Source organism: Monodelphis domestica, chromosome 6 (genome assembly GCF_027887165.1).
Source record: "Monodelphis domestica isolate mMonDom1 chromosome 6, mMonDom1.pri, whole genome shotgun sequence".
In the NCBI taxonomy this organism is placed as follows: domain Eukaryota; kingdom Metazoa; phylum Chordata; class Mammalia; order Didelphimorphia; family Didelphidae; genus Monodelphis; species Monodelphis domestica.
In genome coordinates, this window is record NC_077232.1 from 96,112,539 (window position 1) to 96,127,393 (window position 14,855).

The following is a 14,855-nucleotide window of genomic DNA, read 5'->3' on the forward strand; positions in this document are numbered from 1 at the left end:
TCTGCATGGGCCATACGTATCCCGTCTGGCATGCATTATTTTTTCATTAGCTTTGTACAAACTTTATTGTCTTAAAAACATACTTCAAGCACCACATTCTAACAAAAAACTTCCTGATAACCCCAACAAAAATAATACCTTGCATTATGATGGAAGAATCTGGTTTTTCTTCATCTAGAGTTGTGCTGGCACTTATTTCTTCTTTATGATTTAATGTGGCCAAAAATTCATGAACAGCTTTTTCCACCTGAGGTCTGAATGTATGGTTGATTTTTGGATCTACAACCTGAGAAATAATTCGGTCAATACCAGACTCCAACATTCCTGACCTGAAAACAGGAAAATTGAAACAAGAGTTAAAAAAAATCTACTTTTAAGTGACCACATTCTTTATGTATGTTCTTTCAAACTTCAACCTATCCTGTGGGGTAAGGAAGGAGCAAAGACGATGATAGCTAGGTGGTACAGTGGACAGAGTGCTAGGCCTGGAGTCAGGAAGACTCATCTTCCTGAGTTCAAATCCAATCTCAAGATACTTTACAAGCTGTAACCCTGGGCAAGTCACTTAACCTTGCTTGCCTCAGTTTCCTCATCTGTAAAATGAGCTGGAGAAGAAACTGGCAAATTAGTTCAACATCTTTGCCAAGAAAACCCCAAATTGGGTGGGTCAGACATGACTGAAAACAAATGAACAACAAAATGGTAATAAAAAGAGCTTAAATTACATATCATTTCCATTTCCCTTTGTACTCCCTTGCCTCCTAAAATACCATGCACCTATTTACACTCTTTCTTGATCATGTTATTTTTCTCCTCAGTCAAAGAAGGATTTTGGGGGGTTTATATGGAAAACTATAGATGTTTCATGATATTTACCAATGACCCTCAGGACAACAAATTGGACAGTCCCATGAATGACTTAAATCAAACTGCTTACTGTCTCTGGAGGGGGGATAGGAGAGAGAGAATTTGGATTTCAAAATTTTAGACAAATGTTAAAAATGATTTTTATATGTAACTTGGAAAAATAAAATATTTAAAGATTAAAAAGTACCAAATTATGCATCTTTCCCATTACCTAAAGATCTAAACATTATTTTTGGGATAAAAACAAAGTATCTGAAGCAAAAATTTTATATTGGTCTTTGAAAGGTGAAGTGAATAATGAATGGCTCTAGGGTCGAAGATCCACTAACCCAATATAGCTGCTCCTTGGAAAACTACTTGCCCTAGCCAGTGACCAAGGATAGCATAACAGTCAATGGTCACTAAAAATCAGTACTGAGTTTAAAATAGCTTGATAATTACTTATCACTTGCACAAAAATATAAGGAGTACTTGCAAGTGTTATAATCTCCAAGGAAACTGATTAACCCATATAAAAAATTTCTAGTTCAATAAAACAAGATGTTTGATAAAAGGCAAAGAAAACTTAAAAGATTTCTGGTTTTCTGATTATTTTTCTCTTTAAAATTAGACAGTTTATATTTTTACTTTTTAAAGAGAAAGCTACTAGATATATTTAAAACAAAGGTATTTTATGAAAAATGACATGATAAGAGTAGCAACAAAATGTTTTTCTCCACAAACCTGGGGTAGTTTTCCACAATATCAGTGGAGGAAGACTCCACAGATGATGTCCATGGAGAGAACATGTTTAGGCAAGACACATGAAAAAGGAACAACCTGCCTCTAATGCTATAGGTCTGCAGGGCAGCAAGATGTAAGAGATTAAAAAAAACAACTAAAAAGTAGAAAACTAGCTCTCATGGATATTTTGAGTACAGTTTTGTTTGGAGTCAGGCGATGAACTAGATGATTGTTTGAAACACCTTCCAGCCCCGTGATTCTACGATTATAGTTATGTGGGCCACAGAGGGGAAAAAAAAAAAGAACTAACATACCACAAAGTAGGTTATATGCTTCTTACTTTTTAGAGGGACTAAAATAAAGATGCAAATTCTGCAAATGTAAGATCTGTGTTAAAAACACTGAAATGAAAGACTGCATGTCAAAAAGTAATAAATGCAACCTAAAAACAATTCAAAGTTCTCCAATTCAAGGTATAATATATATACTCTAAAAGATTGGAAAAGTTCATCCCTTCCTTTGCTATATTTCTTTATTCCCTTCTTTCTATTTCCAAGGGGGAAAAAAATCTTATATCTTTTTTATTCTCTCAGATTTTATTTTTAAACTAACAATAAGTGAAGGACAAAAGTCCTAATGGACTCTTGGTGGTAGGGCATGAGTTTTACTCCAAGATCTTGAATGAGTAGTCCAGACTCCATAAAAGAAATCCACAAACAGGCTTTGAAACGTTGGAAGTTCAGAAATTGCTATAATCTGGTGATGGCCACTCTGATCCTACAAAGCTATTTCTAAGGCTGAATTAATTCTTCTCAGTAAAGATCCTACTCCCATTATTCAGAAGCACTCAGCATCTTTAGACTATGTCATAATTGAATGTATATGCAGAAAGAAGTATTTTTTCTGAGTAGGTTCCTGAGTTATAAACAACCTAATATTTCTTGATGACAAATCATTTAAAATTTTTGTTTATGTTGATTTCCTAAACAACTTCTCTTGAAAACCCCTAAATTATACCTGGATAATGAGATTTTGTAACAAATTAGTCCATATTTTCCTAGCAGCATTAAGTACTTTCCCTACAACTATCTCTGGGAGATAGTACAAATATCTGTAATTGACAGGAAAATTAATACTGAGAAGGGCAAAGTGACTTGGCCATGGAAAAAGGTAAACTTTAATGGAATCTAGGGTTAGGGTTACTTTCTTGACAACAATATACCTTATTAATACTGATTTCCTTCTTGGTTTTCACTTCCCAATAGGTTTCTACTCCCTCCCCCCCAATAGAATCCTTTTCTTGTTGAGGGGAAAAAAAAAGGGCAAAATGAACCAATAAATATATCTGAAAAATATATGTCTAAATTGACACTTACAGTCTACTATTTCTCTGCAGAGGCAGAAGATAATATTTACTGACAGACTTCTAGACTAAAGAATGGTCACTGCAAAGAATTTTTGTATTTTTGAATGTAAATTTGTTTAAAAATTTTAAACTACTGAGTTCACGGTGTAAATTGTTCTTCACTCTGCATCATTTATACAAACTTTCCTAAATTTAGGGATTTTTTTTGTATTGGTAACTTTTATAGTGCAGAAATATATTATATTCATATCACAATATAGTCAGCTATTTCCCATATGATGGGCACCCACAAATATAACAAAAAGTACTGCTATACTTTTGTAAATATAGGATCTTTAGCTTTCTAAATAAATCAAAGAACCATAAATAACTATAAAAAGTTACACTCCCCAGACACCAATACTCAGGTCACCTAAAATAGTTGTTTATCCACTAATAACTGTAGGTAGTTATTAGGTTATTTCTTTAGGGATGAAGGTTTTATAATGTTCCTAAGTAGCCTACTCCAAATGTCTAACTACTCTTATAGTCAATTAAGTATTTAATAACCAGAAATTCTCATCAATTTAAATTCATACTCTTGTTTGGTCCTAAATGGAAGATAATCACTTTTATAATCATTATTTACTTAGCAGTTATTAAACCATGCCACTGTCTTTTCTTCAAAATAAAACAAAAATACTCCTTGAACATTAAGTTCAAAGGTTCAAGTATATACCTCATCAGAATAATTTTGGGGGGATGGTTTCTGGAAACTATTTTAGTTTTTTCAAAATCCTTTTGAAATGCTAATGAGGTCAAAGCTTTTGTGACTTTTCACCTGAGTCCACTTAAGTGAGATGCATTTTGGGTCTGTGATCAATATACCAAGATATAGTACTAGCTCTACCAAGAAAGGTCATAAATTTGCTTTAAGTTAGTAGATAATTCTTTAAATTCCAAAGCTCAGAGATATTATGGCAGCTAGTAAGTATTAGAAATGGGACTTCTAATACTTCTTTACTATGCTCTGCTGTCTCTTAACATGTCTGCCTAGTAAAATGATATGTACTATCAGTCCCATTAGGCAATTTTCCTTAATTACTTTTGAGGAATGTCCTTTATAAAAGGGTTGGGAAATGTTTTCTGCGACAAAATAAAATGTAATCAATACATCTGTTCTTAAATAAAATGCATTAGAATATCTTCCAAGATTTTCCTTCTCCTCCTCTTCTGGTGGTCAGAAGTCAGAATGAATAACAATAAAAAAAAAAACTTAAGGCTTCCTTTCAATCTTAAATGGTCATGAGCTTAATATCATGCACATACTTTTTTCTTATTGTTGTATGAGGTAAAAATAGAATTAAAAAATGATTTGCTAACAGTTTTAGAATGAGGCCTGTGATAATACAAATCTCAGAATAAGAATATAACTTCTGTCAAGATAAGACTCTTATCACAATATTTGCCTTCTTTCTCTCAAGTTCACCTTCAAAGGGCAAATGACTAACTGGAACTTTCTAATATATTCTTCTATGTCAAATTTTGAATAAGCCATTTGTCTAGTTCTCATTTTTGTTCCCACAATGCTATAGTTCGTATATGCAAGCTTGTTGAGTAGGAATTCTCATTTTTCAATCGTTTCCCTGGTATTTAGCAATTCCTCACATGTGGTGGTGGTTATTATAGTGCATTTATCTTTGACTCTATGTGAACTCATGGACCTATGGAGTTTTCTTGGCAAAAATACTAGTCCTCTGCCATTTCTTTTTCCAGGGTGTCCCAATTTTATAGTAGACACTTAATAAAATTATTTAATTTTAAAAAATAATTTAATGAACTAAATTACATTAAATTAAAAGGTTGTGAACTCCTTGAAAGCAGGAACCAATTGTCCTTTAATTTTATCTGTATTCCTAGTGCTTGGCACAGTTCCTGGTACATAGTAGATTCTTAATAACTAATTGACTGATTTGCTGAAATACTAGTTTCCCCCATTAATACTAATCTCCTTTTGTAGTTATGCCAGTGGGGTCTACAGAAAAAAGTAGACCATTACACTTTAGGGAAAGAATGCTGAAAGTGAATATAGAACACTGCTAAAATTATGCTGTCATATGACATTAGCTTATAGAACTTGACAAAATGCTAACATCATTTGGTAAACAAACTTTTCTGAGTAGTGTAATTTAACTATGTTAAATAAAAGTAGGTTGTGACATTTTAAAATCGGCATATGAACTATTTTTTAAAACAATTCTGCCACTTACTTGAGAACTTGCTGTCTAATATTGTTTCTTAACTGGTTCTTATTGAGGTGGGGACTCCATGTATGAGTTGCTAAGTGATTTGAAACAAAGTTGTCCACACGTTGTCTCAGATTCTGATAGGCAGGCTAGAAAATCATAAATAGTACATAGTATTAAAACTGATGTTATCAGGAATTCAAACATCTTTAATAGAAAATAATTCTTAAGACTATATTACGAATATCAAGAACATTTCCAGAATTCTACAGAACAATTCGTTTATTTAGCAATTTATTGAACACTTATAATGTGGAAAACACTGTGAGGGATAAAAAATGAGCAAGGAATGGCTCCTATCATTAGGAAGCTTACAATATAGTTGGGGAAATAAGACATATATACTGGGGGCATTATAGTACTGGGGGTAGCATGCTACACATATCAAAGATACATACAAACTCCTATGGGAATTCTGAGAATGGAGACCTCATGTCTGACCGGGGGCTTGAGGACAGGAAGGATTTCATGGAAGAAAAAGTATTTAGATTGCGTCTTAAAGGATGGGTAAAAATGAAAAAAGGTGGGCATTGAAAGGGAATATTCCAGGCAAAGAGAAAAGCATAAGCAAAGCATCAGAGGGAAGAATAGGGTATATTTAAGGATATGAATAACTCAGACAAGAATGATGGAAGGTATGTTAAGATCAGATTGGGGGGGGGGGCTTAGAGTATCATATTAAAGGGTATGAATTTTATTCTACCCTCAATCCCCTCTAATTCTAAAGGTCACTTTTCTTTTCCAGTCTTTTTTTTTTTAAACTGCAAAGTCAAGAAAGAAGTAGTCCTGCAGATTTTTAAGCAGGGGAATGACAAGATCATAGCTTTATTTTAAGACAACTAATCTAACCTGGCTGTAGTGTGAAGGATGAACTGGATGTGATAAAATAGTAGTTCTTAAAGAGTGTTCCAATGTGCCAAGCAAGTTTTGCCAACTACTGTAGTGAGTTATATGGAACTTAAAATTGCATGCACAAGGAAAAGTATTCTAAGAATTGTAAGTAATTTACAGTTGCAATCAATCACATGTATGAATTTCTTATAATATACCAGTTTTCCTCAGGGCAAAGAATAATACTGTGCCTAGAGAAAAAAAAATTTGAGAGAAAAAAAGGAGACCCACCAAAAGTTGGGGAAATCAGTTAGAAGGCTATTAACAGTTCAGACAAGAGGCAGGGAATGCCCAAAATAGATTGGCATTAGGAATGATAAAAGAGAAAAGAGAAATGTGAGTGATATGAAAGAAATAGGGTCATGTGTATGTGCAGGGAAGAGGGAAGGCAATCAAAGATATCTCAGAGCTTTGGAGCATAAGGTAACTTGGGAGAACAATGGGGTCATAAGCAGAATTAAGGAAGAGGATGGGAAGCTGGTTTGAAGGAAATGATAAAGTTGATTTTTGACATGTTCTGTTCTCAGAGACATGAAGAAATTCAGATTGAAATACCCAACAGTAGTTTGATATAAAAATCTGCTTAATTTGAGGCACTTATTTTCCCAACTTCGTGCTACTGGGCTAATAATCATTCAACCTGACTAATTAATGAACTTTTAAAATTAATTTCATTGAAATTACATTTTAGTTAGTTCTCAGATACGATGTGTTTTTTATATCTATTTAACATTTAGCACGAGTAAGATTTTTATTCCTATATAATTCCCTTTCATTCCCCCAATTTATTGCTCTTTTTTGCAGAGGTAACATGGAGAAGTAAATAGAAGGCCCAGTTTCAGAGTCAAGTCTTCCCTTCAACATATACTAGCTAGTGACCAGAGTCAAGTCCCTGAAATGTGGCTGCTAACAGACAACTCCCTAATTCTTTAAGTTCAAAATAAACTGTCAATTTGCATCAGTGAATAGTTTCTGCACAAGAAATACCCATAAAATCACGGGTCAAAATCTTTTTTTACCAACCCCCCTCCCAAGAAACGATTGCTTCTGATATTTAAATTAATGAGATACTTCTCCAATCCTTCCCAATAATTCTAAGTCATTTATTCCCTTTTAATAATATTTTCAGTTGACAATATTTTTTATTTCTTCCATATTGTACTATTTTGCAACACTAATTCACTCAATTAAAAATGCTTGACTTCAATTTCTAAATGCGAGTTTCAATCATGCCTTCTTACACTTAAATTTAAACTTGGGAGAAAATTTTAAATTATTCTTTCTCCCTTTGGCCTAAAGCAACATTTCCTTAGTTCAATTCTGAACTGACATGTCACCTTACTTTTAATGGAAAACCTGCCTCACTGTCCCACCTGCTGTCCAAATGAAAAGAATTCATTCAGTGATAAAATTTGTTTTTAAATAAGTTTATTCTTTATTTTTAACTATTATTTGTTTTAAATCCTAAGGTATTGATGGCAATTACATTTTAATATTTCTATTTATCCTTGACAGCTCTGTCTAATCTGCCAAATCTAGACAATAATTACAGGGAGCAGGGACCCGATTTAATCATTAAATGTGTCAAAAAGCTTATTCTACTTCACCATACAGAAATACCATTCAACATCATTACTTGGTCACTGAGTTGTTTCAGTGCAAAATAATGGAGTGGGTTGATTTCTTTTACTAATTAGTGTCAATCTCCACAAGTTGAAACATTAGATCTATTCAAGCAATATGGGTTTTGTAAAGTGTGTATCTCTATAGAACACAGGGCAATTCCTAATCAGTAGGATCTTCCATACAAAGAGATGGGTTGATTTCAAAGGATGTTTAGGGGAGTCAGTTTATCTAAGGCAAGTGAAGGGAGGAAGAGAAAGCTGAATTAATCTGAGAAAGTGAGAATGTCTCCCTAAGCAAGTAAAAATTACCACAGCCACAAATTAGTGTTCTTAAGAGAATCTTCAGACTTCTAAAACAGTTAACAGATTATTGCAGTCTTAATCTGCATCTGTCCACCTAGCAACTTAATCTTCCTGCTAGTCTTAGAACAATTCTCTGCCCACAAATACTTATAAAATAATAATAAATACTTGACAAGTATTTATCAAATGCTTACTTTGTGATTAAAAAAAACACAACAAAATGTACTAGGCATTATAAAGACAAAAAGGAACACAGTCCCTACTTTCTAGAAGCTTACATTCTAGTGTGGGTTACTAAACAGACCTATGTAAACATACATAACAGCTATAAAATAATTTTGAGGGAGAGGCAAAATTTGGGGATGGTTCAGCAAGAAGGCTTCATGTGGAATGTAATTAGCTGAGCTTTGATGAAAACACAAGTTTCTAAGAGGTGAGGAGGGAACTGCATTGAAGATATGAGGGGAAGCCTATACAAAAAGCACTGAAACAGGAAATGAAGCACCCTGTGTTAAGCAAGAAGGCCAGTCTGAATGGACCATAGAGTGCATAAACAGGAATAATTAAATAAAATGAAGCTTCTGTTACTGATGTTGGATTGAATGTGATAGCTTTTAGTTATAAGCAACTCTCCTGTGGTTTTGCTCACTAAAGATTATGAACATGTTCATATAATGAAATTTTAGGAATGTAAAATCTCTTGAAAAGGAATAAGGGATCTTTTTCCTATTGAGGGGCACTGACCCACAGGAAAGAAAAAAAGCTATCCAAAGCCATGTGAAAAATAAAACTTATTTAAATATATTTTCCCCAAGGGCCTTCTACTAAGTGGTTAAAAATAATTGGATTTGTATATTTAGTAAAACAGATAAAATATTAAATAAATATGGTAAATATCTTAAAATATACTTCAATTCCATTATAGCAAGTTAAGAAAAAGAACAGGGAGGAAAGGAACCAGTGAAGAGGAATGGACAAAAATAGGTGGGATAAAGAAAAAAATAAGACATCTATAGAAAGATCCAGAAGTAAAGACATATATACAAAATGTATAGACATATATATATATAAAAATAAAAGAGGAGGCAGCTGAGTATCTCAGTGGTTGAGAGCCAGGCTTAGGGATGGGAGGTCCTGGGTTCAAATTTAGCCCCAGACACTTTCTGGCTGTGTGATCTTGGGCAAGTCACTTAACCCCCATTGCCTAGCCCTTCTTCTGCCTTGGAACCAATATTGGTTCAAAAGCAGAAGGTAGGGGTATAAAAAAAAAAGAGAGAGAATCAAAGGAAGAGAATTTTAACAGGTCCTGCAAAATAGTTGATAGGAAGATCTTCTCTTAAGAAATTGTCAAAGAAGACCCATTAGGGCTCCTTCAACTTCAAAATTCTATTAAAATTTTGTTATGAAGTTATTCATTTAGGATACAGGCTTCAAAATTATTACCATTGCCTGAAATTTTAATCAGCTTATTAAATCATGCTTATCGTTCAATTTTTTTAAATTCAAAAATTTGGTTTCTCCACTTTGAACAGGATCGCCATGACATGGCAAGAGGGAACAAAGAAAAGAGAGAAATTATTCAGGTGCTACCCTTGAAAATGACTAAAAGTTAATTTTTCAAGTTAAGATAGAGGCACTATGCTAAGCCTGGGGATACAATGAAAGGCAAAAGGAACTCACAAGCTAAGGAGGAAGACAACATAAAAGCAAAACAAATAAGTTATGCGCACAAGTTATATGGAAATAATAGCACAAGGAAGGCCTTAAAGGGGGATCAAGAAAAGATTTACACAAAATATGATTTAAGCCAGAACCTTAAAGAAGCCAGGAGATTGAGATGAGGGAGAGAGAGAATTCTAAATATGAGGTATAGTCAGGGAAAAATGTAGAGCATGAAGATGGGACATCTGGTTTGAGGAAAGCAAGGAGACCAATATTACTGAAAAAATGTACAATACAAGAAAGGGCTTAAACTATAAGAAGATTGGAAAGGTAGGAAGAGGCCACATTATGATAGGTTTTAGAAATCAAACAGGATTTTATATTTGATCATCTAGGTGATGGGGAGCTAAAGGAAGTGGGGAAATTGGGGGGGGGGATACTGGTGGTAAAATCTCATGGTCAGACTTGAACTTTGACAACTAAGTAGAGGATGGATAGGAGTGAAGAAAGACAAGGCAGGGAAACCAATGGAAAAGGCCACTGTGATAAACAGGTGTGAGGTGATAAGAGGTTGTACCAGGATGGCAGCAGTATCAGAGAAGGTGATGAACATTAGATGTTTCAAGGATTTCTTTTTTTGATATGGACCTGTGATTTCATTAATGTGTGATATAGAGAATGATGATTTGGAAATTCACTCTTCAAACGGGGATCAACAAGTGATTTTCCTAAGAGTCACATCATCGATATGTGTCCAAGTTAGGACTTAAATCCAGGTCTTCCTGACTGAAAGATTTGGTACTCTATCCACACCACCAGGCTGCCTCTTATTTTATTAAACAACAACAACAACAAAATCCCTTACCTTCCATCTTGGAATCAATACTGTGTATTGGTTCCAAGGCAGAAAAGCAATAAGTACTAGACAATGGGGGTTAAGTGACTTGCCCAAGGTCACACAGTTGGGAAGTGGCTGAGGGCATATTTGAACCCAGGACCTTCAGTCTCTGAGTCTGCCTCTCAATCCATTGAGCCACCTAGCTGCTCCCTGCCTCTTATATTTTAGATGAGCGTTAGAACAGTTTTAATATGTTCTACTTTTAATACACAGAATAATTTACCAACAATAGAGGACACATTATCTTGATTCTTATGGAGGAAAGTCTTCCTTAGCTTTTTAATTGGAGTTTGCTCAGGTTTGGACTTGCAGAGCTGGGAAATCAGCCCAATTACCCTGAGAAATAGGTAATAAGAGATTCATTGTAACTATCTGAGCTCTGAAAAAAAATTGTTTAGAAAAACAACAACAAAACTCAAGATGCCTCCAGAACAATCTCCTCCAGAACAATCTCATTCCAAAGGGTACAATAAAAAACCCAAATCCAACACCCACACATAATATTTAAAAAGAGCATTAATTAGGGACAGTTAGGAGGCTCTGTGAAATTGAGTTAAACGTAGAGATGAGAGGTCTTGGGTCCAAATTTGGCCTCAGAAACTTCCTACCATTCTTCTGCCCTGGAACTAATAGACAGTATTGATTGTGAGACTGAAGGTAAGGGGTTTTGTTGTTGTTTTTAAATATTAATTGGGGCATCTAGGTTGCTCAGTGGATAGAGGGATTGGAGACAGGAAGTTCTGGGTTCAAATTAGGCTTCAGATATTCCCTATCTGTAGGACCCTGAGCAAATCACTCATCCCCAACTGCCTAGCCCTTATCATAAGCTCTACCTTAGAACTGAAAAAAAGAGTAATAAAAATAAAATTTAAACAGTAATAAAAGTTAAAAAAAATAAAAGGAAATAAAATACTATTTGTAAAAATGTTTCCCACTTGTATACCAAAACATCCAATACTCCCAAACAGGGGTCCTTAACCTTTTTTGGTCATGGATACCTCTGGTCATCTGCTGAAGCTCATAGACTCCTTCCCAGAATGTTTTTAAAAGCATAAAATAAATATCTAGAATTACAAGAAAACCAATCATATTGAAATACAATTACCAAAAGATTAAAAATTAATTAATTAACTTCAAATTAAGATTCTCTGCTCTAGAAAGTGAAAAGAACCAGGAATTAGGAAGTCTAGGGCTTAGATTCAGCAATGTAAATGTCACACATTGTCTATATAATATTGGGAAAAGCACTTTTTTTAGCCATTAGCAAAATAAATAAATAAGCTGGTTGGGTAAGAGTTTAGATGGAGTATAACTTATTTTCTATTTAAAAGGATAATTTCTAGAAAAGGATGCATAGATTAACCAGAATTTAAATGGGTCGATGACACAAAAAATGTTGAGAACCTCTGGAGATGGTCTTTAAGGTTCTTATAAAAGTTTAAATATCCTTCCTTGCACCTAAAGCCCAGCTTCTTTTTCAAGCACCCAACATTAGGACCTCTCTCCCTATCTGTTACATCTCTTCGCTTGGAACCAATGTCACCCCTCAAATCTATGAACCTTTTATTCTCTTCAACTAATTATAGAGCCTTAAGAGTTTAAAAAAAAATTCTGGTGATTAAACCGAGGAAAAGAGATGCAAATAGTCTGAAACAGAACTTGAACCACAACTCCAGGCTCCAAATAATAGTTAAGATTCACAGAGCACTTCAAGGTTTAGAAAGCGTTTCACACAGACGAGTTCATGTAATTCCCGTTATAGCATGCATTCAATACCTTCGCCCCAAATTCCATTTGATCCCTGAAGCCATCTCTCATTCGAACCTTGGCTTCGCTTCTCCCCTCCATATCCCGAACATATAGCCCAACTACATCCTTCCCCGACGGCGACCTCAATTGCCTTCGAGACAGCCGAGGCCCTGCGTCCATTCCGTGCCTAGATACCCAGGCCCCTAGCTGGCCCCTCCCCACTCCCTCCAGCCCAGGCGCCCCCCGAGGCCCGCACCTTGGTGTCCACGTCGGCCAGGCAGTCCCTGCGAAACTGGTCGAAGAGCCCCTGACTCTTGAGGTGATTGACAATCATGGCTACGAGCTGAGGGTCTCCCGCGCCGCCGCCACCGCCGCCGCCGCCACTGCCACCGCCTCCGCCTCCGCCTCCTCCTCCACTGGCGGCTTTTCCGCTGCTGCCGCCGCCACCGCCGCTACCGCCGGCTCCAACTCCACTCCCGCTTCCCGGGCCCGGGCCATTCCCAGCTGCGGTCCCAGCCCCCGGTCCGGGCGGCGGCGGCGGCTGGGGCTGAGGCAGAGGAGGCGGCGGCGCCGGCGGCTGCTGGGGCTGCGAGTTACTGGCCATGGCGACGGGGGCCGGGCTCCCCCCCTCACCTCACCCCTCACCTCACCTCACTCCCAGCCCGGCTCGGCTCGGCCCGGCAAGGGACGTCGAGCCAGAGGAGAGTCGGCGAGGAAGCCGACGGGCAAGGCCAGCACAGGGGTCCCTTTGGAGAAGCTCCTGTTGCTGTTGCCGCCGCCGCCACTGCCGCCGCCGCCGCTTAACCCCGGCCACCAACGGGATGTTGTTACTAAACCAGCGGCCCCAGCACGACCCCGGAAATGAAAGAGAACGCCGGGAAAGCTGAGGGGGTGGTGCAAGCGACGGTGGCCAGGAAGGCACAGTCTCCCGAGTTTCGCCCCGCGTAGGTGTGGCTAGGCAGCCCCCAGAGGGGCGGGGCCGGGACTGGGGCCACCTAAGAGCTGCTGCTCTGTGTCAACTACGTTTGAGTAGCGAATGATCGTGGTCTCCGGCAGCTTTGGAAGACGCGGGCAGTACCCCAACCTACCCTTCCTTCTTAACTTCTCTGTTTTTGTGTGCTGGGCATAAAGTTAGGGACGGGACACACGAAGACAAAAGCGTGACTATACCTTCTTGCCCTCAAGAAGCTGACATTTCCCGTGGTGGGGGGTGGGGAGAAGAGGTGCCGGGAATTTGGGACCCAAGTTCTTTTCGAGGGAAATCGAGGAGCAAGAGAGCCCCGAGAACGTATGCTCCAGGCTTCCAGGAGGCGCCTAATAAATGCTTCTCTACCTGAAGAAGCGGGTGGTCAGGGCAGGCTTCCGTGGGGAGGGATCACCGAGCTGAGTCCTGAAGGAAGAGAAGGATTCTGGGACTCCGGGCCCAAGAACCCCATTGTGTCGAGGCGGAGGCGCAGGCTGGGAGGGGCCTTTTCAGCCCTTTTGGCGGGAACTGAAGGGGAGTAGAATTCAATAAACTTAGAAAGCTGCGTGTGTCTAGGGGATGTCCGAGGGAGGAAGAAACCAAATTCTCCACAGGTCAGGCGGGGTTTCTAGCCTAAAGGCGATGCGATGCTTTGGTCCTTGTATTGTTCTGGAGGCTGCAGAGAACTGAATTAGGAGACCAACCCGGTAGTGGGGCCCGGGTGGAATGAAGCCAGAGCTAGCGCAGAGAGAATAATAGTGCAAACTTTTACCCTTACAACTGGTCTGAGAGATAGGTACAATTATGATCCCCAATTTTACAAATGAGGAAACGAAGGCAGACAAGTCTAAATAATAACATTTGCATAAAGTTTACTATCTGCCAGGCTCTTTACGATTATTATTTTATTTGATCTTTACAGCGACTTTGGGAGGTAAGTGCTGTTATGACCCCCATTTTACAAATGGGAAAACTGAGGCATACAGATTAAGAAGTGATAACATTTATATAGTGCTTGCTGCAATTATTATTTCATTTGATTCTCAAAACTCTGGGAGAGGTGCTAGTGCTATCCCCATTTTACAGATGGGCAAACAGGTTAAGTGATTTGTCTAGTTAATTAATATCTGAGATAGAATTTGAACTCTCTTCTTAACTTCTGGGGCACTGAACCACCTAGCAAAAGGCATAGCAACTGACTGCATGCAAGAGGAGTGGGAGAGGAAAAAAAGAGAGGGAAAGAGTGTTAAAGATGACTCCAAAAGTTAGGGACCTGGCTAGGAGAATGGGGGTGCTCATAAATTCGATAACTAGTTTTGTCCTTTGGGTTTTTTGAGTTTTGTCATGACCAATATAGTTTGTTTCATTATGTGCTTCACAATTTATTGAATCTTACTATATTTTAGAGATGAACTTTGTCCCAATAAAATAGACCTCCCTAAAACAAAACTTAAAATGATTTCATCAAAATAACAGATATAGAATTACATTTTAAGTGGTTTAAAAATAAAATTAGATGTGG

The 14,855-nt window shown here is 37.5% G+C and overlaps 1 protein-coding gene across 4 annotated transcripts in view; it reads right to left on the minus strand.

Annotated features, from left to right (window-relative positions):
- The window catches only part of BOD1L1 (biorientation of chromosomes in cell division 1 like 1), an 80,705-nt gene extending 67,467 nt beyond the window's left edge, over positions 1-13,238 (minus strand). For 3 of the 4 annotated variants that reach the window (XM_056802433.1, XM_007496718.3, XM_056802432.1), the window contains exons 1-3: positions 12,626-13,238; positions 5,206-5,330; positions 139-329 (exon numbers count right to left, since the gene is read on the minus strand). In XM_056802433.1, the coding sequence (XP_056658411.1) occupies positions 139-329; positions 5,206-5,330; positions 12,626-12,973 (664 nt within the window). In that variant the 5' untranslated portion in view covers positions 12,974-13,238. The remainder of the gene's footprint in view (positions 1-138; positions 330-5,205; positions 5,331-12,625) is intronic. The other variant, XM_056802434.1, reaches the window with a different exon arrangement.
- Between the last annotated feature and the right edge of the window lie 1,617 nt (positions 13,239-14,855).